The sequence below is a fragment of the Dreissena polymorpha genome, chromosome 11 (genome assembly GCF_020536995.1).
Source record: "Dreissena polymorpha isolate Duluth1 chromosome 11, UMN_Dpol_1.0, whole genome shotgun sequence".
In the NCBI taxonomy this organism is placed as follows: domain Eukaryota; kingdom Metazoa; phylum Mollusca; class Bivalvia; order Myida; family Dreissenidae; genus Dreissena; species Dreissena polymorpha.
Window position 1 is genome coordinate 48,757,531 of NC_068365.1, and position 27,816 is coordinate 48,785,346.

General features: G+C 36.7%; 2 protein-coding genes across 3 annotated transcripts in view; one reads left to right on the forward strand and one right to left on the reverse strand.

Annotated features, from left to right (window-relative positions):
• Nucleotides 1–987: 987 nt before the first annotated feature.
• On the reverse strand, nucleotides 988–7,067 carry LOC127851846 (uncharacterized). The gene is made up of 6 exons (XM_052385793.1): nucleotides 6,867–7,067; nucleotides 5,378–5,574; nucleotides 3,827–3,971; nucleotides 2,465–2,606; nucleotides 1,750–1,901; nucleotides 988–1,441 (listed from the first exon to the last, which is right to left on the reverse strand). The coding sequence occupies exons 2-6, from the start codon at nucleotides 5,562–5,564 to the stop codon at nucleotides 1,396–1,398; spliced, it is 672 nt and encodes a 223-aa protein (XP_052241753.1). The 5' UTR covers nucleotides 5,565–5,574; nucleotides 6,867–7,067; the 3' UTR covers nucleotides 988–1,395.
• A 5,554-nt stretch (nucleotides 7,068–12,621) lies between these two features.
• The window catches only part of LOC127851830 (feline leukemia virus subgroup C receptor-related protein 2-like), a 42,969-nt gene continuing 27,774 nt past the window's right edge, over nucleotides 12,622–27,816 (forward strand). The window contains exon 1 of one of the 2 annotated variants that reach the window (XM_052385761.1): nucleotides 12,622–13,132. In XM_052385761.1, coding sequence (XP_052241721.1) covers nucleotides 13,129–13,132 — 4 coding nt within the window. In that variant the 5' untranslated portion in view covers nucleotides 12,622–13,128. Of the gene's footprint in view, nucleotides 13,133–18,728; nucleotides 19,216–27,816 lie in introns of those variants that run through there. The other variant, XM_052385760.1, reaches the window with a different exon arrangement.

The window sequence follows — 27,816 nt, forward strand, 5'->3', positions numbered from 1 at the left end:
CCGCACAGGCTAATCAGGGACGACACTTTCCGCTTAAACTAGATTTTCGGTAAAAAGGGACTTCCTTTAAACGGAAAATACCATTTAAGCGGAAAGTGTCGTCCCTGATTAGCCTATGCGGACTGCACAGGCTAATCTGGGACGACACTTTACGCACATGCATTAAGCCCAATTTTCTCAAAACAAGACACATATGATCTACAAATCAAGTTCTTTTTTGTCCCGTCCATTGATTTTTGACGAAGTAGTATAAAAAGCTCTTTTAGATGTGTGCTTTCTAAACGCTGTAGATATTTACCAGATATTTGGGCGTGAGAGTCTACATTCATGACTTTCAGTTCAAGAATATTTTTTTCCTTTTGGAGTATTGAGACAAAATTGTAATGAGGGGGAATTTGTACCCTATGGACACATATCTATTTCACATGTGTCGCGTGCAACTTATAAGCTGAAATCGCGTTAAGAAACTTTGTAATCATTCTATGTAATAATTTTATTCTAATAATCATATGAACTTGTGTAATTTGGCAGTTTGCTGCAGTTATTTCCCGACATGCGCGGAGTAAAGGATTTTTTATGAGAGAAGTACTTCTTGGCATTGTATCGTACCTACCTCAACCAATATTAACCTTAACGTGATGAAACTAAATACTCCTATAAAGCAACATGTTAATTTGTGAACTTCGTTATGTCGAGTCATGTTTGAAATTAGCAGAGTTTTGAGTTATTTTCAAATTATGATGCATTAGTGCCAAACAGAGGACAAATATCTAGTTGCTATCATTTCCTCCAAAACATTTGAATAATTTTATGTTAACAACACACATTTTTTCAATTGTAATGATCATTTTGCTTATTTTCTTTTAATAAATATTACTATAACCAAGTTTGCGTCAAACGAGAGAACCAAACCTAATTCATACAGAAGATTGATGCTTTCATTAAATTACATTAATTCGGTTATGGATAAATTAATATTATAAATCATTTCTACGACATCCGTTTATTTCTAATAAGCAGGGCTCGTACATTTATAAACGCACTAAAATCAATTTCAGATATTGTACTATCAATGATAACTACGTGTTTTCATCCTTTAAAATCCTATCAGACATCAACACACATGATCAGATTGCAAAACAAAACAACGCAACTACGTGTTCACTTAATTAAAATACAAATGAGACTTTAACACCCATCATTTGAAGCAATACAATCCTAAAATAAAGTTATATTATACACTGGCTTTATGGGTGCAGTCAATACGAATAAATAAGTTCGTAACAAACGCTAACTTTGTGTACACACTCGAGTCGTTTCATTCACATTGTTTGTTTGTGTCTCTTAATAAGCATATTTACTTTATTGCAATGGTTATTTATGTTGCTGCTGTTTTTATTTTTGTTGTTGGGCGGGATTGACCTCCTCCCGTAGAACGTCTCTGAAACAGAAACGACAAAACGCAGTCAGGCAACACAGTTACTGCCTCAACGTAAATAAATGAACTTGTTTTTTATAGTTAATGTTATGAAGTATCTAGCGATGTGTCTCGGGGGTGGGGGGTCTTTAAGCGAGTATTCATTTGGATTCCAAGAGTACTCATTTGGATTCCTATCAACTCTGTTTTAAACCATGATCTACAGCTCGATCAGAATTAGCGATAGTTATCGGAATTGCAGAAAGTTAACCAAAAAAGCAAACTCGATGCCATTCTGGTGATGTATATTGTCCCGCATTGTCCATGCTTACCCGTATCGCCGTGCTATGTAAGTGATGGCGTCCGCTAGATTGCCTTTGTTGCGCGTAAACGGGTAGTACATAGGCATGGCGTCCATGTTAACCGTACGAACTACGTCATCTGTGAGCAGACGACGCGCGGTGGACTGTGTTGACGTGTACAACTGAAATGCAAATTGGATCCAAATGATGCTTGTTGGTGATTGACATATTCTCAGAGCTCCATTAGTAGATTTCGGCTAAGGCAATACTTTAAAGTAACCCATGTACTCTTTATGTATACTACAATGTACTCCGGGTACGGCTAATACGATTAGAGGAACCCTTCAATAGTCCGGGTACTGTTTTCTGTATCCCTGGTACTTTGTATTATACTTAAGAGAACATGTACCTCTGAGAACTTTTTTGAAGTACCAGACCAAAACGACCTTTTGGGCCATACCAGTTGCACGTGTGACTTTAACCTCGAGAACAAGGTCAATATAGTCTTCAAGCGTTTGTCCTGTTAAGCAAAACTTTAAGTTTAAAGAAATAACCAATTGTTAACCGAAAGTTGTATGAAAACATAACCAAATGAATTTCAAAATTTACATATGTATTACTAGTATATCATTGTTTTGCTGTGTGTATGTAATTTCGGATGGCGCAATATTTAAACAATTGGAGTACGTTAAATCAGTGTCTGTTTAGATGAATGCTTATCAATCGGTATACAAAAGGCGCTTACAACTCCGTCCTGCTGCGAGTAGAAGATGATGACCATTTCGTTGCACTGCGAGGAGTGCTTGCCCCACTTGAGTTGGTTACCAAGGTAATAGGAGAAGAATTGGGCCTCGTGGTAGCGCACATTAATCGTGTAGTTGGGGTTGCTACAACAAAATGTGATGGGAGATGATTATACGAACTTTTAACTACAATATATTGGAGTAAAGGGAATAATAATATGTAATGATATACCTCAATACAATTTTCTAGTTAAAAGAATAATTTAACATGAAATGACCTTCATGAAAATTGCACAAGATTACCTCTCAAGTAAACATTTCGTATGTTTTTAACATTCAGCTTCATTTAAATTTAAAACAATCACTTTATTAAATTTGCTAGTATTGGTCTGACTGATGTTTGAAAGCATGCCAGAAACTACGCATTTTTGTAGAACGAATTTCTAGTTAATTGATCAACATGTGTTATGCAAATGCGGATATCACTTTAAATTAATTCTTCGAAGTATTCGCAAACTGCTAGTATTATCATATCTGCATTGGTCGGATGATAAAGTTCGCTCTGTTAAAGGTGTATGACTCATGTATAACCTCATGTGAGTACTGTATGTTAAGTTATTTCATTGTTATTTATCTATGTACATAGCAGTAAAGTGATACTTGACAACCAAAATATGTCACTGTCCACTCTGTATATTACACATGTATCACTTGTTTACTGAGACGCATTAAATAGCAACTTTAAACCACTATCCATTTCAATGTGATTGCAGTGACATTTACAAATGTAAATGTTAATGTCACTGACCTTTAAAATCGTTACACTCTTATAAGATGTATATGTGATACGTAAACGCTGACTTATGTAAGGCAAATGATTGTTTAAGAATCTAAGTTAAGGTATTTACTGAATTCTAAAACAGACAAACGTGTTTTGATGCCAGGTTAAAGAATAAACAGACAACGGATGCACTTACTGTGCGATACATTACTTCACATAGGTAAAGCGAGTCAAACAACAGCTATCGTTTCGTTAGGACGTTATCTATTTATCTTCCATGGTTGTGATATAATAAACCATATACTTACACTTCACAGAAACTGATTTACTTTAAAGCTTACTAAAAAATGCATTAATTAATTCTCAGAAACCTATATTTCTGCTTGTTTCTGAGATTCAAATATATAATAACATGTAAAATATTGCACTGAAGTGTTTTTTGCGACGTTCCACCAGCTGAAATCCACTGACCAAACTAATCCCGTTCAATTAATAGTCTTGCTAAAATCAACAACCATAATGCTAACTTGAAAAAAAAAGACCAATTTCAAAGACTGCTACTAAGAGCAGACAAAGTTCCCACTTGACAGTATGCAGTCGGTCCATCTCCGGCACCATGGCGACCATCACGATGTAGCCCCTCCGGCGGGAGGCCCGCGGACCGGAGGAGTAGCAGGGTACTGTCGTCTCGTTGTATATTTTCTTGAGATCGTCATCAAGTAAGTTCGCTGCGAGGTCAAGGTGAAATACAGGTTTGAGAATACGCCTTTTTTAACCCATTTATGCCAAGCGTCTAGAAAAAAGGCCTTGGCAAACAGCGTAGACCCAGATGAGACGTCGCATGATGCGGCGTCTCATCTGAGTCTGCGCTGTTTGCTAAAAGGAATTTATGTAAGAAATATTCTAAATATAGAAATAAATATACTAGACATCCTTAATGTTGGAAATAAATTGATCCAATTTAAAAGGATGGGAGAGTCCACTCGGCACAAATGGGTTAAGGCAAGTATAATAATTATATCAAATTCATTATATTTTATTGCGTTGTTATACTACCTTTTTATGTGGTATACATCACTGATTTAGAGACCAGTTTAGAAGGACTGTGAAAACTGGACATAATCAATGTGCGTAAAGTGCCGCCGAAACTTAGCCTGTGAAGTTCGCACAGGCTAATCAGGGACGAAATTTTCCGCTTTTATGGAATTTTTCGTTTAAAGGAAATCACTTCTAAACGGAAATCCGGTCTAGGCAGGAAAGGGCGTCCCATATTAGCCTGGGCGCATATGCATTTAGTCTCGTTTTGCCAGAGCGCGAGTCAATTATATTAATTTCATTTATATTGATAACGCTGTTCTTATACTTATTTGGTGGTGTACATCACTGAGTTTGGGATCATTTTATGCTCTATTTTCCAAAATGACGGCAGTATTATCTTCTTCTGTTACCCACTCCATCTCACACTACTTACACTTTCGTGTTTTCATAAATTTACAGAATAAAAACCTATGTAGACTTTTAATGATCATGTATTTAATTAGGTTTATTCGGAAATCGAAAAGGACATGACATGATTTAAACAACTGTCGTTAGTATGCATAAGTGTAGATTGGTATAAATGAATCATTAAATTTAATTGTTGCATGAGTCATTATACGAACATTGCACGGGTACATTAATATTGTACATTATACATTTAAGGATGTTTTCCCTCCAAATACACATTATTTTTTTTATTTATGCAAATGAGAAAGGCCTATAACGCGAATCCTTGCATTCTATTTTTTAGATAATACACAACGACAATGTTTGAAACAAAGTAGATTATAACTTTTAAAGTGATATATACAATAAACTATGTAAAACACGCATACAAGTACGATATGCATACACATGTGATATGATTAAGTTCAAACCACTACAGAAGAAGGCGATTCTCATAAAACAATTTAAGTTTGTAAACGTATCATGTTTTACATACATGCACATTGTAAATGTATGTTTAAAAACTTCATTTTATTTTACGATGCAAATATACTTATAAACATATAAATATAAAGTTTTACGACTAAGAAACTGAACTAAATCATGTGAAATAATTTCTTTATGAATACGAATTCCATCATCCAAGTACCTGCCACTTCCGACAGGATGTTGGTGGGGTCGCAGACGAACGACGGAAAGGGCCTCCCGCAGGCCTGGTAGCGGTCTATTGGGTCCGGGAAGGTCTTCACGTTATACTTGGAACGACCCGGGAGCTGACCCCTAACCTCTGAGGTCGTCATGGCAACGCAGGCAATAAGCAGGAATACGGTCCACATTGTTCGTTGCCTGTTGACGCGAGAAATGATATATGAGCCCCGTTCTTGGAATACTGGTCTAAACGATAGTTCGTAAAGTGTCATCACAGATTGGCCATCGAAGCCAAATTTTATGGAATTATTTGTTTATAGAATGTAGCTTCTAAACGAAAATACAGTCTAGGTGGAAAGTGTTGTCCCTGATAAGCCTGTGAGGACTGCACAGGTGAATCTGGGATGACACTTTACGCACAAGCATTCAGTCCAGTTTTCCCAGAAAGTGGGACGTTTTGTTAATTTAAGCTCGACTGGTCATTGTCGGCTCGGGCACTACCTAAATGTACCCTGGGTACTCTTAAGTATACTGAAATGTACCCCGGGTACGAAAAATATACTTTAACGCACGCGGCAAATTTAGACTGTATCCGACTTTTTTTCTCGCCCCAAATCCGATGTCGTAAAACGCTCTGCGTAATACGAAACAAAATTTTCTTTGAACAAAACAACATAACTTTTTGAGTATGAGTTCCGATAATATAGAGGCCAGTTTTGAAATGAATGAGAACCTAGGTTCTCGCTTGAAGATTGCACATGGCTTCAAGAACCCAAGTTTTCAAATGAGAACCTAGGTTTGAAAACCTAGGTTCTCATTTGAAAACCTAGGTTCTCATGGGAACCTAGGTTCTCGCTTGAAGATTGCACATGGCTTCAATAACCCAATTTTTAAAATGAGAACCTAGGTTTTCATGAGAACCTATGTTCTCATTTGAAAACCTAGGTTCTCATGATAACCTAAGTTCTCAGAATGAGAACCTAGGTTCACATGAGAAACCTTAACCTAGTTTCTTGCGGTTCGACGGTTTGAAAACCAAGGTTCTCATGAGAAACCTAGTTTCTTGGGATTATGCGTCGAACCGCTTGCCATAATGCACCTATTCACACAACAGTTATTATAACGTATTATACGTTTGTGCTAACTTGATACGAGTTTCTGTCGATATTTCTGGCTAACTGCGGACAGAAAAAATAACTTATCGGACAGAAAAATATAACTTATGTAACACATACATGTAAATGAATGAATGCATAAAGAGTTGTTTTAATTTGTACTCCATCGAGTCTTACGATCATATGTTTTTTCCAAAACCAATTTGGCCTGCGATCATGGTTTTGTTGCTAAGACTAATAAGTCGAGGTTCATTGACTTGAAGGTTGTACGTGCGCCATTTTCTAATTGTCTACCAGTGCCAACAATGTGCGTAATTAATTACCTGTTACTGAAAACGAATACAAAGAACTCACAAAAGAAGCAGAGTTACTTACTGTTAATAATAAATCCCAAACACAAACGTTAACGCTGACGTATTTCCTAAATAAATAATAAGGCAAATTCCTCTTTAATAAACGATCTTGGCATCAACAAATGCGCTTACTGTTCACTGAGAGTAATTAGTCATTTCTACGTATGTTTTTACACGGCATAGCATTCACACTACATCACAACAGCGAGCTCCGCATATCTAAGCAACGAAAGCCGTTTTACCGATAAGCCTCTGTGCATTGGCTGATAAGACGCTATAATGATATGTATGGTGTGCCAAAAGTGGCATACAGTCTAATACCAGTATCTATGCCGTGCCATTTGGGTCAAAAGTACAAATATGCCAAGAGCTAAAATATAGATATCACAACGGTGACAAAATTGTTACAATTGTGTCACCGCTGTGATATTTTTTTAGCGGTTGGCGTATATGTTCTTTTGACCCAAAGGGAATGTCTTAAGTATCAATTCTTAGACTACTGGTTAAGCGTCCACGAAACATTGCGAGATTTTAAAAGCGGACATCGTAGCTTTCGAAATATCTGCGCTTTTGCGCAGACTGGGCTTGAGCTACGCACACCGCATACACCAAAAGATCCATTTTCGCATGACACGACTCTAAACGTGTGTTTTAATGTGCGAAAAAACAACAACAACTTAATTACATTTTAACATGAGATATATGTCGAATGCGACGAAATAAATTCATAACAAGCCGTGTGAGGACACACGATGTGATCTCACGTAGTATAATTTCTATCTGCCAACACTATTTTGTGGCCTACATGCAATTTATAATCAAAGCGCTGTAGGCACTGAAGGCCTGGGGCTAGATTAAGTGTGCTTGGGAAGAAGTCTTGTCCGAATTTCTCCCTGTGTCCGAATTTATACGGATTGACCCTAGCGGTTGAGTGCAGAAGCTTAGAGGCTCTTAGAAAAGTTAAAATATTTGTGTATATACTACAGTGTACATAGACGGTGGAGGACTACACGATACTGGTGATGGGAACGATAACGTTTGGTTCAACTCTACAGATCTGGTAGAGGTTCGTCTACATAGGCGGTGAAGATATACAACAACAACATGGCCGAAAAAAAACTGTTATTGTTTGCGTCAAATAAATCACTTTCAATAGCCTAAAATAGCTTTTTATTACATAGTTAACAGATCTGGAAAACACTCATACTTCCTTTGTAATGTGTAAACAAAAGAAAATCCACTTACCCTGATAAAGAACGGCGTACAGATTGTGTACTTTATCTCACGTAGAACTTTTCCCGCTCGATTTGCGCGCTTGATCTGCGCATTGAAATACCATATCCGGTTACTTCGTCTATTTCTGAGAATGATCGTAAATATTTGTTTGTTTGTTTTTTTAATTTTCCTTTTTTCTGGTATGTCTTGTTAACGCAAAATAAAATAACAATATTTTAAAATGTGTTTATATTTACCAAATATAAGGTCTTCAAAAAATGTCTCAGAAAAAAATTCTTCTTTCTGTCTCCGTAAACACTCTTATCTTTTCGGCCTAGACCGTCAAATGAGGAACTTATTCTCGCATGAATATGTAAACAATAAAAACTATGTCGTAGCAAATGCTTAGCAATTTTGCTTCAATAATATTTTTTACAATTTGTGTTACACTGTCATATTATATAGTGATGTTCTGTATTTATAAGGCGGGTTATTGAGATTTGCGATGAACTACTTTTAGTGCGCATGAATTAAGTGGTAAATCGGAGTTTTGGGAATTTGGATTTTTGCAGCAAGCCAATGCGGATAGGTTCAGAAATTTGTATCATTACTATGTCCTTGGTGCTACGCCCCAGGCCAAAAAACATTTAATGCGGTGGATACAAAGAAATAAAAAGAAACAACAATTAAACATTTGTTTTCAATTTAATAATTTTGACACGTAAATATTCTACCTTTATTTCAAGGTTAGGGTAAAACCCGAATATCTTTACAAAATATATTCCCTTTTATGATTGATTTATCTTCGTGTATAAGAGGTTTCTTTCCGAAACAGTTTATAAATGATAATAGGGTGGCTTATGTTGATATTTTCGAACACACATTACAAACAATACATCAAAATGATTCTTTGTATAAATATGCATGACTTATACCCCATTCTTGCAATATTTCTTATATTCATGCCTGAGGTATACCTGCAAGACGCTTTCGGTGTTTGACCATATTTCTTGACAAAAAAACATGTTCTAGAAGAATTAACCAGTTCTTATGCCTCAGTCACAAATAATCCGGTCGCCGGCCGATGTGTCCGATCTCCAGGCATCGGGAAGACTTGACACGTCGGAGCCGGTCGCCGTCCGATGAGTGACACGAACTCGGCCTTTTATGGGCGCCGGACGAGAATCGGCCGATGATCGAACGGCAATCGGACAGTTTGAGAAAAACTTTTGGGTTGAGCGTCAAATTGTAAATCGGACGACAACCGGCCGATGTTCGGACGGCTATCGTCGCAATATCGACGTAGCGCCGCAAGAAAGCCGGAAAGTTTTAATAAATCGGACGTCAATCTGGCGGGCTTCGGCCGGGCTCCTTGCGGGCATCGGACGGACTCCGCAAGGTAAGCGTGTCGCGCCGTCTGGAAAATGGTATATATATATAATGCGTGCAGTCCATAAACTTTCATTTGCAGGCTGTTTTATGGTCATGAACATAGATCAGCGAGTCACGAGGCTGAGCGAGAGGCACGCAATAGCCAGACACCGCCTCAACGTTGTAGTTGCTGCTATGGTAATAATTGAGGAGTTCGAAGAAACATAGCGACGTAAACGACGATGGTGGGTCAAGCCTTGGATTCCGAGACGATCCCTCTACGGGCAATACGAGACCCTTTTGCATGAATTGCGTCTCGAGAACCCGGCCGATTTCGAAGCTTATTTGCGTCTCAAGCCAGAGTTGTTTCAAGAAATATGTACAAGAGTCGGGCCTCGCATTCAAGAGTGAGTATAAATTGTCTGACATACTTATTGATGTACTTATATACTTATAGTAACACTAGAGACCGATCCCGACTGTCATTCGAATTTAAATTCGAAGAGCTTTCGGGATGATGTGAAATGCATTCGTTATAGTTCTAGGCATTCTGCGAGCATTTGTATCAATCTTGTACTTTTATCAATGACCTGTTATTTTTGTCAAAATAAGGTAATCTATCTAGGCACTACCAAATTAGGTTGACAAATACAGCGCCAAGTACCTAAACTGAAAAGATTTAATGCCGTGAAAATGCGGAATCACAAAGCGCGGATTTAAAGAGTGACTTTAAAAACATTTTAGAGATTATTTCAAACAAATAAAGCTGGCCATCACCTCGCGCTTGTTGGCCACAGGCAACTTTTACCATTCACTGGCGTTTGACTCTTTTTTTTGACTGGGCGATTGCTTCAGCTTGCTCAGGATTTATATGTGGCTGCGATGGCTCTTCTTTCTCCTGGTCATGCTGTCCATCATCGGGCTGACCTTCTGCTTGAGGAGGTGGCATTTGCCGTACTGCGACCTTTCTCTTCGGCATCTTGACTTTAAAATTGAGGTGTTTGGCGCTGAATCTACCCACGTGATCTGTCCACGTGCATTTACCGTAATCCTTCGGTCACCTAACGAGCTCCGTCCGGTGTCTGTCAGTCATCGTGCGGAGGCCCTCCGGCAATCGGACGGTCGCCGGACGATGTATATGTCCCTGTGAAATATCTTGATTTTTGCCGATACGCGTACGATGAATTCGATGTCGGGCGATCGCCGGGCGATAACCGTGCGTTGATCGTCCGATCTTTTTACGATCTCAATACGATTCCTTCCCGGGTCCGACGTCGGGTAAAATTTTAAGTGAGACTTTAAATTAATCCGGACGCCGCCCGATGCCACAAAATGACCCGATGCCCGTGCGATCATCGCCCGATCGCCCGCCCGATGAGCGGAAAAAGACGTCGGCCGCTGATCGGACGGCGATCGGTCTCTATTTGTGACTGAGGTATTAGTAACTAATTAACCTACATATTATATAAGTAATACCATGAAATACAACGACATTAACGATAGTTTGCTTAATAGCACTTAAATACTTAAATATGTTTTGAATACTTAAATAGGTTTAAAGTGACCCAACTGAAACTTTTTAAGATAAATTCCCTACCGGCGTTTTATCGGAAGGGACTGTCTGGCCGTCCGGTTTGTATTACCAACTATGCTATTATTGACAGACAGGTTATATTTCTATACTCTATATGTTGTACTTTGGCTCGATGGCCTTATATGACGAATAAAATTGAGTTCAATTCATGAATTTTATGTTCGCTGTAAAAGGATGTAAAGTGCTTTGTATCAGAAAGAATATTTTACGGAGATTAAAGCGCCCATTATAACCATCACGTCATTGGCAGTGATAAATGTACACTTGTGATTTGAGAGTGCATGTTTTGTTCTTCAGCGTATATGTCATTTGCTCTTTTCATTATATCTACATAATTATACACGCACACGCACTTCATCAAGATTAATGTTCAAGTGATAAACGGGCTATACTGTTTGATTAATAAATGTCGCCCCATATTCCGCAACATAGGGGTTTAATATCGTATATTGTTACTTGAGCAAAGTTATTCGAACAAGTGAATACAATGCAGTCCTTTGACTGCTGTTATTTTCAACTGTGGACTAATATTTCTAATGAATTCTGTATAAATATAATACCTCGCGAATAGTATGCCAATCAGAAAATGTTAGTATTTATTTCTAGTGAAGAAATCTGTAGGCACATATGCTTTGACTAACATACATGATGAAATCAGTAAGATAACAACGTTTCAAAAAGTGTCATTATTTACATATTTTATAATGCCTTTAGTGGGACTTATAATCACGCCTTACAAAAAAATCGTAATTTAACTACACTTCAGTCCATAATCGATATTAAGCATGCGTTCAGAAGTACTCCGTGTTCGTTTCAAGATTTAACTTCTACTACAGATGTTTTTTACGCCCGCTAAAAGTGTGACCGTGCTCAACTTTTTCAATTTATATTTATAAATAAAAATTGTTGAGCTTTAAAAGACAAGCGAACGTTTAAAGAAATTATGTCTCATAAGTTCTTAGCAATTATTTTATAACCACTTATGAGTAGAAGATATTCTTAGTTTTTACAATATTATACCATATTTACCGTCCAAATGCCCATATAAAAAGAAAAATGAATTTTAAATTTTAGTTTTATTCTATATGGTCATTCAAATTGTGTGTATTGTCGCTGGTTATTCTTCAGAAAGCCTGACGGGGAAAGAAGCATTCCGAGTTTGTTTTGTACATTTGAGAATGAAGTATTCCTCGAGAATCAATTAAAATAAATATCAGAGATTCAAAACAACTGTCCAAATTATAATTTAATTTAAAAAATGTTGTAGATCTATAATGTTAAATAAACTGTTCATTTAGCTTACAAGTTAAGACGTTTTTGTCAACAAATGAATATGCAGGGTTTAATAAACGGTTGAATTATCTAAGACAAATATTTTACTTCAAATATTGTCCGTTGTTTGTAAGCACAACATCAGAAAGACTAACATTATAAACATGTTGATACTTTGGTTTCTGTTGGATTTTTTTGTGTTTAAATAGCTAATATATTGAATAGTTGTTGGTTCTTTCTATAGATGTGAACTGATGTTGACCCTACCGACATGCTGCGGCTTTGTCCGTTGTGCTTAACGCAGAGTGGCTGAACTGGTGTATATCGACGCAGAACATAATCGATCACTCTATGATGTAGTGCAATCGTTCAAACTAAGTTAAAGTATTGTTCGCACGTATGACGTTACTAGCAGACAGTCCATTTGAATCGTATGAGCATGTACTGCAGACACGTGGGTATACTCGTGTAGATCTACTCACTTGGTTATAAGAGGTTGTGGAAACAGCGTTTCAGTAGTGCTTGTAAATACGTTTCGTGAACATGTTGTTCTAGTAAAGCGCGATACATATGGGATATTTACATTTATGTATAAGGCTTTACTTTTAGTATTTATTGGCTTACGTTAAAAGCTGAATGGGTAAATTATAGTTTTACGTTGCACTTGACACAAGAACAGTGATCGGAAGAGATCGTTTAAATATAAACTGATATTGCCAATAAGCGAATAGGCAGACATGCACGGACTAACTATACATGTGTTCGGATAGTGGGTGACCGGATTCTAATTAGCGACTGAATTATTGATTGAGACTTACACTCAACTGTCAATATGGGTAAGTGTGTTATATTTAGTTTTTTGTTAATTCTGCTTATAATGCAAATTCCTACGAATGGTTAAATTCAGTACTATCTGATTAGAGCTAGATAAGAAACATTGAAAATTTGACTCGTGCTACCGCTTTTTAGCTTGTAGTCGAATCAGATTAACGTTTAAGGAACACAACTGCGCTACTTTTATATTTTAGTGGGTTTAACTGCTATAAGGAAAGTATTTGTCCTTTGGATGAGTACTAGTAGATTTACTACAGTCGGCGATATGTTCCTGTTCAATGCAATATTGATTCGCGTGGATACATCATTACAGTTAATGACCTCAACAATAATCAATACTCAACACACATTGTATTGTAAGAGCTTCGGTGGCATTAGAAACATGAGCTACGCACACCGCATACACCAAAAGATCCATTTTCGCATGACACGACTCTAAACGTGTGTTTTAATGTGCGAAAAAACAACAACAACTTAATTACATTTTAACATGAGATATATGTCGAATGCGACGAAATAAATTCATAACAAGCCGTGTGAGGACACACGATGTGATCTCACGTAGTATAATTTCTATCTGCCAACACTATTTTGTGGCCTACATGCAATTTATAATCAAAGCGCTGTAGGCACTGAAGGCCTGGGGCTAGATTAAGTGTGCTTGGGAAGAAGTCTTGTCCGAATTTCTCCCTGTGTCCGAATTTATACGGATTGACCCTAGCGGTTGAGTGCAGAAGCTTAGAGGCTCTTAGAAAAGTTAAAATATTTGTGTATATACTACAGTGTACATAGACGGTGGAGGACTACACGATACTGGTGATGGGAACGATAACGTTTGGTTCAACTCTACAGATCTGGTAGAGGTTCGTCTACATAGGCGGTGAAGATATACAACAACAACATGGCCGAAAAAAAACTGTTATTGTTTGCGTCAAATAAATCACTTTCAATAGCCTAAAATAGCTTTTTATTACATAGTTAACAGATCTGGAAAACACTCATACTTCCTTTGTAATGTGTAAACAAAAGAAAATCCACTTACCCTGATAAAGAACGGCGTACAGATTGTGTACTTTATCTCACGTAGAACTTTTCCCGCTCGATTTGCGCGCTTGATCTGCGCATTGAAATACCATATCCGGTTACTTCGTCTATTTCTGAGAATGATCGTAAATATTTGTTTGTTTGTTTTTTTAATTTTCCTTTTTTCTGGTATGTCTTGTTAACGCAAAATAAAATAACAATATTTTAAAATGTGTTTATATTTACCAAATATAAGGTCTTCAAAAAATGTCTCAGAAAAAAATTCTTCTTTCTGTCTCCGTAAACACTCTTATCTTTTCGGCCTAGACCGTCAAATGAGGAACTTATTCTCGCATGAATATGTAAACAATAAAAACTATGTCGTAGCAAATGCTTAGCAATTTTGCTTCAATAATATTTTTTACAATTTGTGTTACACTGTCATATTATATAGTGATGTTCTGTATTTATAAGGCGGGTTATTGAGATTTGCGATGAACTACTTTTAGTGCGCATGAATTAAGTGGTAAATCGGAGTTTTGGGAATTTGGATTTTTGCAGCAAGCCAATGCGGATAGGTTCAGAAATTTGTATCATTACTATGTCCTTGGTGCTACGCCCCAGGCCAAAAAACATTTAATGCGGTGGATACAAAGAAATAAAAAGAAACAACAATTAAACATTTGTTTTCAATTTAATAATTTTGACACGTAAATATTCTACCTTTATTTCAAGGTTAGGGTAAAACCCGAATATCTTTACAAAATATATTCCCTTTTATGATTGATTTATCTTCGTGTATAAGAGGTTTCTTTCCGAAACAGTTTATAAATGATAATAGGGTGGCTTATGTTGATATTTTCGAACACACATTACAAACAATACATCAAAATGATTCTTTGTATAAATATGCATGACTTATACCCCATTCTTGCAATATTTCTTATATTCATGCCTGAGGTATACCTGCAAGACGCTTTCGGTGTTTGACCATATTTCTTGACAAAAAAACATGTTCTAGAAGAATTAACCAGTTCTTATGCCTCAGTCACAAATAATCCGGTCGCCGGCCGATGTGTCCGATCTCCAGGCATCGGGAAGACTTGACACGTCGGAGCCGGTCGCCGTCCGATGAGTGACACGAACTCGGCCTTTTATGGGCGCCGGACGAGAATCGGCCGATGATCGAACGGCAATCGGACAGTTTGAGAAAAACTTTTGGGTTGAGCGTCAAATTGTAAATCGGACGACAACCGGCCGATGTTCGGACGGCTATCGTCGCAATATCGACGTAGCGCCGCAAGAAAGCCGGAAAGTTTTAATAAATCGGACGTCAATCTGGCGGGCTTCGGCCGGGCTCCTTGCGGGCATCGGACGGACTCCGCAAGGTAAGCGTGTCGCGCCGTCTGGAAAATGGTATATATATATAATGCGTGCAGTCCATAAACTTTCATTTGCAGGCTGTTTTATGGTCATGAACATAGATCAGCGAGTCACGAGGCTGAGCGAGAGGCACGCAATAGCCAGACACCGCCTCAACGTTGTAGTTGCTGCTATGGTAATAATTGAGGAGTTCGAAGAAACATAGCGACGTAAACGACGATGGTGGGTCAAGCCTTGGATTCCGAGACGATCCCTCTACGGGCAATACGAGACCCTTTTGCATGAATTGCGTCTCGAGAACCCGGCCGATTTCGAAGCTTATTTGCGTCTCAAGCCAGAGTTGTTTCAAGAAATATGTACAAGAGTCGGGCCTCGCATTCAAGAGTGAGTATAAATTGTCTGACATACTTATTGATGTACTTATATACTTATAGTAACACTAGAGACCGATCCCGACTGTCATTCGAATTTAAATTCGAAGAGCTTTCGGGATGATGTGAAATGCATTCGTTATAGTTCTAGGCATTCTGCGAGCATTTGTATCAATCTTGTACTTTTATCAATGACCTGTTATTTTTGTCAAAATAAGGTAATCTATCTAGGCACTACCAAATTAGGTTGACAAATACAGCGCCAAGTACCTAAACTGAAAAGATTTAATGCCGTGAAAATGCGGAATCACAAAGCGCGGATTTAAAGAGTGACTTTAAAAACATTTTAGAGATTATTTCAAACAAATAAAGCTGGCCATCACCTCGCGCTTGTTGGCCACAGGCAACTTTTACCATTCACTGGCGTTTGACTCTTTTTTTTGACTGGGCGATTGCTTCAGCTTGCTCAGGATTTATATGTGGCTGCGATGGCTCTTCTTTCTCCTGGTCATGCTGTCCATCATCGGGCTGACCTTCTGCTTGAGGAGGTGGCATTTGCCGTACTGCGACCTTTCTCTTCGGCATCTTGACTTTAAAATTGAGGTGTTTGGCGCTGAATCTACCCACGTGATCTGTCCACGTGCATTTACCGTAATCCTTCGGTCACCTAACGAGCTCCGTCCGGTGTCTGTCAGTCATCGTGCGGAGGCCCTCCGGCAATCGGACGGTCGCCGGACGATGTATATGTCCCTGTGAAATATCTTGATTTTTGCCGATACGCGTACGATGAATTCGATGTCGGGCGATCGCCGGGCGATAACCGTGCGTTGATCGTCCGATCTTTTTACGATCTCAATACGATTCCTTCCCGGGTCCGACGTCGGGTAAAATTTTAAGTGAGACTTTAAATTAATCCGGACGCCGCCCGATGCCACAAAATGACCCGATGCCCGTGCGATCATCGCCCGATCGCCCGCCCGATGAGCGGAAAAAGACGTCGGCCGCTGATCGGACGGCGATCGGTCTCTATTTGTGACTGAGGTATTAGTAACTAATTAACCTACATATTATATAAGTAATACCATGAAATACAACGACATTAACGATAGTTTGCTTAATAGCACTTAAATACTTAAATATGTTTTGAATACTTAAATAGGTTTAAAGTGACCCAACTGAAACTTTTTAAAATAAATTCCCTACCGGCGTTTTATCGGAAGGGACTGTCTGGCCGTCCGGTTTGTATTACCAACTATGCTATTATTGACAGACAGGTTATATTTCTATACTCTATATGTTGTACTTTGGCTCGATGGCCTTATATGACGAATAAAATTGAGTTCAATTCATGAATTTTATGTTCGCTGTAAAAGGATGTAAAGTGCTTTGTATCAGAAAGAATATTTTACGGAGATTAAAGCGCCCATTATAACCATCACGTCATTGGCAGTGATAAATGTACACTTGTGATTTGAGAGTGCATGTTTTGTTCTTCAGCGTATATGTCATTTGCTCTTTTCATTATATCTACATAATTATACACGCACACGCACTTCATCAAGATTAATGTTCAAGTGATAAACGGGCTATACTGTTTGATTAATAAATGTCGCCCCATATTCCGCAACATAGGGGTTTAATATCGTATATTGTTACTTGAGCAAAGTTATTCGAACAAGTGAATACAATGCAGTCCTTTGACTGCTGTTATTTTCAACTGTGGACTAATATTTCTAATGAATTCTGTATAAATATAATACCTCGCGAATAGTATGCCAATCAGAAAATGTTAGTATTTATTTCTAGTGAAGAAATCTGTAGGCACATATGCTTTGACTAACATACATGATGAAATCAGTAAGATAACAACGTTTCAAAAAGTGTCATTATTTACATATTTTATAATGCCTTTAGTGGGACTTATAATCACGCCTTACAAAAAAATCGTAATTTAACTACACTTCAGTCCATAATCGATATTAAGCATGCGTTCAGAAGTACTCCGTGTTCGTTTCAAGATTTAACTTCTACTACAGATGTTTTTTACGCCCGCTAAAAGTGTGACCGTGCTCAACTTTTTCAATTTATATTTATAAATAAAAATTGTTGAGCTTTAAAAGACAAGCGAACGTTTAAAGAAATTATGTCTCATAAGTTCTTAGCAATTATTTTATAACCACTTATGAGTAGAAGATATTCTTAGTTTTTACAATATTATACCATATTTACCGTCCAAATGCCCATATAAAAAGAAAAATGAATTTTAAATTTTAGTTTTATTCTATATGGTCATTCAAATTGTGTGTATTGTCGCTGGTTATTCTTCAGAAAGCCTGACGGGGAAAGAAGCATTCCGAGTTTGTTTTGTACATTTGAGAATGAAGTATTCCTCGAGAATCAATTAAAATAAATATCAGAGATTCAAAACAACTGTCCAAATTATAATTTAATTTAAAAAATGTTGTAGATCTATAATGTTAAATAAACTGTTCATTTAGCTTACAAGTTAAGACGTTTTTGTCAACAAATGAATATGCAGGGTTTAATAAACGGTTGAATTATCTAAGACAAATATTTTACTTCAAATATTGTCCGTTGTTTGTAAGCACAACATCAGAAAGACTAACATTATAAACATGTTGATACTTTGGTTTCTGTTGGATTTTTTTGTGTTTAAATAGCTAATATATTGAATAGTTGTTGGTTCTTTCTATAGATGTGAACTGATGTTGACCCTACCGACATGCTGCGGCTTTGTCCGTTGTGCTTAACGCAGAGTGGCTGAACTGGTGTATATCGACGCAGAACATAATCGATCACTCTATGATGTAGTGCAATCGTTCAAACTAAGTTAAAGTATTGTTCGCACGTATGACGTTACTAGCAGACAGTCCATTTGAATCGTATGAGCATGTACTGCAGACACGTGGGTATACTCGTGTAGATCTACTCACTTGGTTATAAGAGGTTGTGGAAACAGCGTTTCAGTAGTGCTTGTAAATACGTTTCGTGAACATGTTGTTCTAGTAAAGCGCGATACATATGGGATATTTACATTTATGTATAAGGCTTTACTTTTAGTATTTATTGGCTTACGTTAAAAGCTGAATGGGTAAATTATAGTTTTACGTTGCACTTGACACAAGAACAGTGATCGGAAGAGATCGTTTAAATATAAACTGATATTGCCAATAAGCGAATAGGCAGACATGCACGGACTAACTATACATGTGTTCGGATAGTGGGTGACCGGATTCTAATTAGCGACTGAATTATTGATTGAGACTTACACTCAACTGTCAATATGGGTAAGTGTGTTATATTTAGTTTTTTGTTAATTCTGCTTATAATGCAAATTCCTACGAATGGTTAAATTCAGTACTATCTGATTAGAGCTAGATAAGAAACATTGAAAATTTGACTCGTGCTACCGCTTTTTAGCTTGTAGTCGAATCAGATTAACGTTTAAGGAACACAACTGCGCTACTTTTATATTTTAGTGGGTTTAACTGCTATAAGGAAAGTATTTGTCCTTTGGATGAGTACTAGTAGATTTACTACAGTCGGCGATATGTTCCTGTTCAATGCAATATTGATTCGCGTGGATACATCATTACAGTTAATGACCTCAACAATAATCAATACTCAACACACATTGTATTGTAAGAGCTTCGGTGGCATTAGAAACATGTATGTTTATCGGACGTATTTGTGTACATGTAGTGCACATTAACAGCGTGGGTTTACTGTCATTGCATTGTTTATTCGTCTCACACTTGTCAGTACACAAGGAAGGGAAGAGCTCTTTATAAAGACGTGCGCGTGAATAATTGCCACTTAAAGGGGCCTTTTCACAGATTTTGGAATGTATTTAAGTTTGTCATTTAATGCTTTAAATTGATAAATGTAACCATTCGATCTAAAAAGCTTCAGTATAAAATCAAGAATAAAATTAAAAAGCTAAAGAAAAAGTAACCCTCAACAGGGCTCGAACCACTGACCCCTGGACTAAAAAGTCTTCCACCTGGACCTTTCGGCCATCCGTGCTTATACAATAAATGATTATTTTATACTTTATATAAGCAATCCTCTTAGCTTCATAAAATATAACGACAACAACAGAACTCTCCAAATAATTGAATCGTTTCGCGTTGCAGCGCTTTATAATTCCCAGGTTTTTTAATCGTCAAAAGATGCATATAATTGCTATTTGAGAGCATGGTAAATGTATAGTATTACTTTTTTCTCACAAAAATCATAACTTAAACGAAAACTTGCGAATCTGAAACATTTTTTTTTAATTTTGTCAATTTACCAAAACGTGAAAAGGCCCCTTTAACTTGAAAATACCAATAAGACGCGCTTTAACCACGTGACTTGTAAATATAAATATGCGATTGTGTTGCGATCCTGTTTATATATTGAACCGTGATCTGTGAAAAAGGGGTTTAATGCATGTGCGTTAAGTGTCGCACCAGATTAGCCTGTGCAGTCCACACAGGCTACACATGGACGACATTATCCGCTTAAACTTGATTTTTGCTCATAAGAGACTACCTTTAAACAGAAAAGATCATACATGCGGAAAATGTCGTCCCTAATTAGTCTGTGCGGACTGCACAGGCTAATTTGGGATGACACTTTACGCACATGCATTCGACCCCCTTTTCACAGAGCACGACCCATATGTTTTCTTAATGCCTGTTACAACGCTTATAGGAATCCGTTTGAGATATATTTATATGAAAATTGTATTTGTGTGTGATAAACGTTTGTTAAGATTTAATTAAATAGGTGAAGTAATTAACACTACGCGTGGTATTTCAACTCAATAAATATGAACAAGTTCAAATCAATGTGCGGAGCGTTTGTAAGCGCGTAGATCATGAATACAATATGATGCAATATGTTGCTGAAAGTTTCAATAAATACTTTACTTATATATATATATCAAACGTAAAAATTATTAAGGAAAGCACTTTTAGGTAAATAAATGAAATACAATAATTTCATTGTCGACAGCATTTGAGTCGATTCCTTAGATAATTATCGTGTCAATATCATTATATAGCATCCACGCGTATGGGAAAGAAACGTAAAATTATTTTGTCAAACAATTATGGATTGTGAAATATTCAATCCTTATTTCCAAGATATTCCTTGTCATCAGTGGTTTTGTGCAAATATCAATCTTCGAACAGCTTCACTCGGTCGTTTTAGCAGTATAATGACGCTCTCCATAGATGGAAAATTGACCCGTCTACATCGCACATGACCCCGCACCGGTCTCATAGCATTACATTTAAATTTCGTCCTGTTTGTAGACGTAACAATCACGTTCTGCACGCCGATTATGTTGACTTAGAAACTATTGTTGAAACAGTTGAGCTCCAGCGAATCTGTATAGTCAATTCGGCATTTACTGTCATTTTTTCCCCCAAAATAACGGTTCTTTCATGGTTGATACTCAACGAAATAATTAAATTATAAAGCGTTTATGAAACATTCATCATTAACTTTTAAAATACATGGAATCGAATCATGATGGCGTTTAAAAAAACGCTTTTAACATCATATTGCTGAGTTGTCCAGTGTTACAGTAGCGCTTTAGGTTTTGCCCATAAAGGTCCCTTGCTCGAATACTGGTGAAAGCAAACTTTTATTCAGGTTTTTGTGTTGCTATTGTTGTTATTGTACATTATTGATATTCAAAATATTTCAGTCTGTAACTTTTGTTTATAAAAAGTTTTAAGAAATTTTACGAAAATGCCAAGATATGTGAACCAAGTCCCGCGTGTACAATATGATATCTTGCATTCATCATACCGTAATTAAATAAAATATCTATTTGTGTTTTTGTGCGATATATTTAAAGGGACCTTTTCACGTTTTGGAAAATTGACACAATAAAAACAAATGTTTCAGTTTCGCGAATATTCGTTGTTGTTATGATATTTGTGAGGAAACAGTTATACTGAACATTTTCCATGACCTTACATATCCATTATATGCATCTTTTGACGATTTAAAATAAAATAAAATTATAAAGCGTTGCAACGCGAAACGATTGAATAATTTGGAAAGTTTTCTTGTTGGCGTTATATTTTGTGACACTACGAGGATTTCTTATATAAAGAATAAAATATAGTATTAATTGAAAGAACACGGATGGTCGAGTGTTCTCAGCGTTAGACATTTACTCCAGGGGTCAGTGGCTTGAGCCCACTTGAGGGTTACTTTTTTCTTTCTTTAATTTTATTCTTGTTTTTACTGGAACTTTTTAGATCCAATGTTTACATCTATTAATTTAAAGAATTTAATGACAAACTTCAATGAATGCCAAAATATGTGAAAATGCCTCCTTAAACCAAAATAGTTCTTATTACTGGATACAAACTATTCAGGAGTTGCATTGCTCTTCGTAGAAAGATAAAGCTACAAGAGTAAGGCTTGAGAAAACACGATCTTCGTAAAGAAAGTAAAGGTTAATTTCTAGTGTACTTAATTTTCTTTTTTTCCTCTACTTTTGAACTACGTATATGAACTTTATAACAAAGTATTGTCAAAGAAAGTAGATAAAAGATTCATGATACACTGACTCTTGGAAGTTTAAAATTCATAAAACTGTCGTAATAATGTTGTTAATGCGAAAGTCTTTCAATCATTTAAATTATATATTCCTTGTTAGTTCATACACACTCCAACTTCAAGGAATTATTTATTAATTTCACCAGAACTGTGCAAAGTACAGTATAATTATAATTGAATTGCATAAACGATCTTACATTGTTTTTTACTGACAGTATATTGTGTACATGACGAGGCAGCAGGCTAATAGCAATGGAGACGTCGGTAATTGTGCGAAGTTTGAACCAATTAATATTTTCAAGTACGATTAGGGTTAACGCTCTTTTTTGCAAAACATGTAGTCATACTTTATACATTTGACAATGCTATCGGAAAAAACTGTTTGTTGGTAAACTATCTCGGAGGTATCGTCAACGTGGTTTCGGTAGATGCTTTTTATTATTATTTGTGTCGTGTTCTGAGAAAACTGGGCATAATGCATGTGCGTAAAGTGTCGTCCCATGTGTGCGGACTGCACAGGCTAATCAGGGACGACATTTTACGCACATGCATTGTGCCCAGTTTTCTCAGAACACGACTCATTTTTACAAGACTTCGTGTTATAACAACGTGGGTTCAGGCCTTTTCCGCCCTATGCCACGGGTCCGAATATCGGCGCCTTTCTCAATGCAAATCTGTTTTTTTCCCAACTGAAAAAAAATCCCAATTCCAAAAAAATTAATATTTTTTTTAAACCTTTTAATATATAAGTTAACCTGATCCAGTGTAGGAAATAGAAAAATGTTGCATAATTAAATTATCTGTTGCCTTGAATTTGTTTTAAAAACAGTAAAATATGTTAAATTGATTATTTAAGACTTTCCTTATTTTCCCCAAAATCCGGCGTTTCGCGCGATTTCTCCCCCCCCCCAAAAAAAAGGCCAGCCCCTTTCCCCAAAATCAGATTAAAAACCTGCACTTATGATTATTTTGATAACCTATAATTAAAATTTTACAAAATATTATGAACATGTGTGAACATGTGTGATATTTACCAGTTAACGGCTTCTTTGAAATATAAGAAACACTATTTACATGCGATTATTTTTCCCAAATGAGCCAGTTGTGCGATTATTTTTTCCCAAAATATAATTTTTCACGACGCGAAATTCCCAAAATTCCAGTGTGGCGTTTTCCCAAAATGGAGTGAAAAAGGCATGGGGTTTGAAATTAACACTACACATGCATACCATGTAAAAACTTACGCAAAATACCAGAGGCAACCTCAAACGATTTCGCATACATAATGAAGACTGCCACAGACATATATACATAGACAGAGGACAAGATCGACATAGGAAAACAGAAGGTGACATCGACAGAGACATAGGTAAAGTGAACATAGGCAGAGTCAGACAATGACCGCGGGAAACACAGAGGGAGAAGTTGACAGCGGGGGACACAAACAGAGTCGGACATACACAGAGGGACGTATATTCGGAGATCTACAGAGCCAGAGACATAGTAGGAGACGTAAACTGAGAAAGGCATAGACATATGGGACTAAGGGAAACAGTTGGAGATTCTACAAAAAGATAAGGCAGAGAAAACCTAGTCTGTGTGAGAAATAGACGAGATTGTGGTGAAGGTAGGGAGAGAGAGAGAGATAGCGAGAGGAGGAGGAGGAGAAGCAGGAGGAGGAGGAGGAGACGTGCACATAGGGAGGTATGGGAAGGGAGGGACATAGACAGAGTAAGACGTAGACCGATTGAGACAGATGTGACATCCTAGCACTGCCGGTTTCAAGTCCATGAATCGATTATCACTGCGCTGCGCTTTGCAAACATCCTGTAATCGATTGTAAGAAATGTCTATTTTTGCTATTCACCATATACTGAGATACAGGATATGTTCGTTATGTATGTATTGCTGTAATTCGCCTTTCAAGATATCCATTTTTAAACAAAATATAATTTTCGATGTTTATATTTGGACGTAAATTGTAAAGTATATTGAGCATGGTATTATTTTTACTTATTTGTATTATTGATTCACATTTGGTATGTACCCTGCAGGGCGGTTGTGATATAAAACACTGAAACTTGAGTCGAAAAGTGTCATCCCAGATAATCTGGGTGACACTTACCGTATGCATTAAGCCTATTTTTCTAAGAACAATTCTAATTTTTGTTGTATGTAACTTTTGCACGTAATATGTTCCTTATCTACCTATACCTTGCTCATTTGTTGAAAGTTGCTTTATATCAGTATAGTGAAATTTTCTATTTGACTCGTGTTTTCAAATATATGTGAAAGTTTCTCGACTCTATCGGCGTTTAAATAAAGCACAGATAATTATAAAAACTAAATCACTAAATATAATATTTTTTTTTCGATATACAATTCAAAATTAGTGTCTGTTGAAAGGTTATTGAGTTTTAACATTAAATAAACTGCCTCTAACTAAATGACGTAACATTATTGTTTTTATAGTTTCACATTTAAAGTGTTCATCTGGAATGTTTTGTTTTATATAAAAGATAGTAACAACGCATCATCTTTAATCAGACAACATTGTCGACGGCCGTTGTTTTAATCCTTGATATTTTGAAGTTAAGTATAGAATAAGCTCTTGGAAAACGGACTTAATATATGTGCGTTAAGTATCGTCCCAGATTAGCCTGTGCAGTCCACGGATGATAATCAGGGACAACACGTTCCACCTAGACTGGATTTTGGTGTAGAGTAGACTTCCTTCAAACGGAAAATGCGATAAAGCGGACAGTTTTGTCACTTAAAAGCCTGTGAAGAAAATCTAGGCTAATCTGGGACGTTACTTTACGAAAATGCATTAAGCTAAGCCCCGTCGCCCCAGTGCATTAAGCTAAGCCCCGTCGCCCCAGTGCATTAAGCTAAGCCCCGTCGCCCCAGTGCATTAAGCTAAGCCCCGTCGCCCCAGTGCATTAAGCTAAGCCCCGTCGCCCCAGAGCAAGGCTCATATCGTATTCCATCCATGTTGTATAATCTTTAATGCGGACATAAACTAGTGCAATCGTTCATAGTATAAGAGTCCATACGTTCGTGTGTACTTCGAACACATTCGATAAGTGTTAGCCAATGAGTCCATACTGTTGTACTTTGGACTGCACGTGCAGAGTAACTTCAAACCCTTTGCAACTTAGTGCGCACTTACTTCTCTCTTAACCCATTTATGCCTAGCGTCTAGAAAAAGCCTTGGCAAACAGCGTAGACCCAGATGGGACGCCGCATGATGCGGCGTCTCATCAGGGTCTGCGCTGTTTGCTTAAAGGAATTTCTGTAAGAAATATTCTAAACATAGAAATAAATATACTAGACATCCCTAATTTTGGAAATAAATTAATTCAATATAGAAGGATGGAAGAGTCCATTAGGCATAAATGGGTTAATCATTAAAGTACATTCTAAACCATAAAGGTTTAAACATTGAGCCGAGAGCATAGTCAATATTTGCACCACACGTGAATTGCGTGGTCGTTTGCTAGTCCTTTAAAAGTGTTATTATGGCATTTACTTAACTACTTTTTACGACGTAGCTTACGACATGCGGTTCTTACGTGTATGACACTTATGCCAAAAAGTCGTTTTTTCTATCATTGCAAAAAGGTTGTCTAGATAAGATGGCTAAACTTTTTTGTCGTTAACCTATTCCGAATAAATATGAATACATAATAACGAAGATAAATCTTCATATTATATATTGAATATTCTTTTTTTAGTTTATTCGAATCAATTAAATGCCAATTTATAGAATATGGTCGAATGTTTGTTTTTGTGAATTTAGCCAAATTGAACGAACATTCAAACTGGAATACTAAACATGTTTACTGTCGGCACAAACAAAATGGTCGGTCAGGTTAGAGGAAACCAACAAATTGTCTTACTCTTAATAGTGAAACAATAGTTTTTCTGAAAAGAAAACTTACAAGGATACTGCTTCGGCATAAAGTCTAGTTTGTGCAGGAAATCACTTAAGAAACAATCTGAAAAGTTCGTGTGCATAACGCTGCTCTCTTATTGCTTCATTTATGTCCACAATCGCGGAGTTATTATGTATCGATTTGTTCTTCAGATATTCGAATGGTATTTTTGAAAAAATAAACTTATATAATGTCCAAACGACTGCGATGTTTTCTCTTTTGCCTAATAATCGTTAACGTAACGTTTCGTTACCATTAGGCAGATTTTTTTAGATATCTGTATCTAAATCTGAAATGCATGTATGAACAATAGTCACTCTTCTGTTATTGTACGTCTTTTAAACGCGTGATTTTAATACAAATAAAATGCGCTAACTGCGAACTTAATTAAATCGACAATTATAAGTAAACTTAAAGGTGCCGGAGTAAATAGATTAGTTAGATACTCGACATTTTGACTTTTTGAAAACTAAGCCAGATGTCAAAAACACACGCAACCGAGATATTAAGGTATTATACTGGGTCAATGCCCTCTGCCTTGTTGATAAAGAAATGTTCTCTGCCCTGTTGATAAAGAAATGTTCAGTGGCGTATCATTAAATAACAAGACTCTCAAGTAAAACAATGCCCTTTCCAAGATTAAAAACAACAATAAACAGCATATATCCGTAAGTACATTCAACGGCCGGATTATTATTTTTTCACCGATTTTTGCATTTTAGAGAACGCTATTTCACGTTCGAATCAAGACAAACTTACAATATTAAAATTGCAAAAATCGTTCCGACTCATCTTACTGATTGCACATAAATACATAATTAGGATCGATTATTGTATGAAGATTTAGTAACTTCGAATAGTTAACACTTTAAAAAATGGACATCTTTATGTGGTGTATATACTATTTACATATTCCGCTAGCTATGCGTTTATAATGTACACGTCGAATTAGCGATAGTTTTTACCGAAATATTAAAAAAGTTATTTAATAATGCTAATGCTTACTTTTTTACACAATGCGTTAGATAATGTTCTATGTGCTATGTATTGATTTAAAACAGTCAAATACGATCATTATCAAAAAGTGTAGTACATACATAGCGACAAAAAAGTACAATTTGTTGAAATAGTTGCATCTACCAGGAATCAAAAATGGTGCTTTTTGTGAAAATGATACCGATTTAATCATATCGACCATTTCAATTTCTATTTCAACATAAACTTATCAAATAATGAAAGTGATTGCATTGTTGTCTACAATTTGAACGCGATCGTTTGGCGTTACAAACCTTATATATGAGTACCGTTTTATTTTAAATGATTATTACGCTCAAAAAACGGTATACAGTTTATTTGTGTAACCGGAATGTTATCTCGTCCTGA

Bases quoted from the DNA above. Each gene is read 5' to 3' on its own strand.
- LOC127851846 (XM_052385793.1), bottom strand. From the start codon at position 5,564: ATGTGGACCGTATTCCTGCTTATTGCCTGCGTTGCCATGACGACCTCA. The intron at 2,607-3,826 runs GTGGGAACTTTG...ATTTTGTTGTAG, and splicing joins GACCGACTGCATACTGTCAA to CAACCCCAACTACACGATTA. The intron at 1,902-2,464 runs GTAAGCGCCTTT...TTTGCATTTCAG, and splicing joins ACTCGCAGCAGGACGGAGTT to TTGTACACGTCAACACAGTC.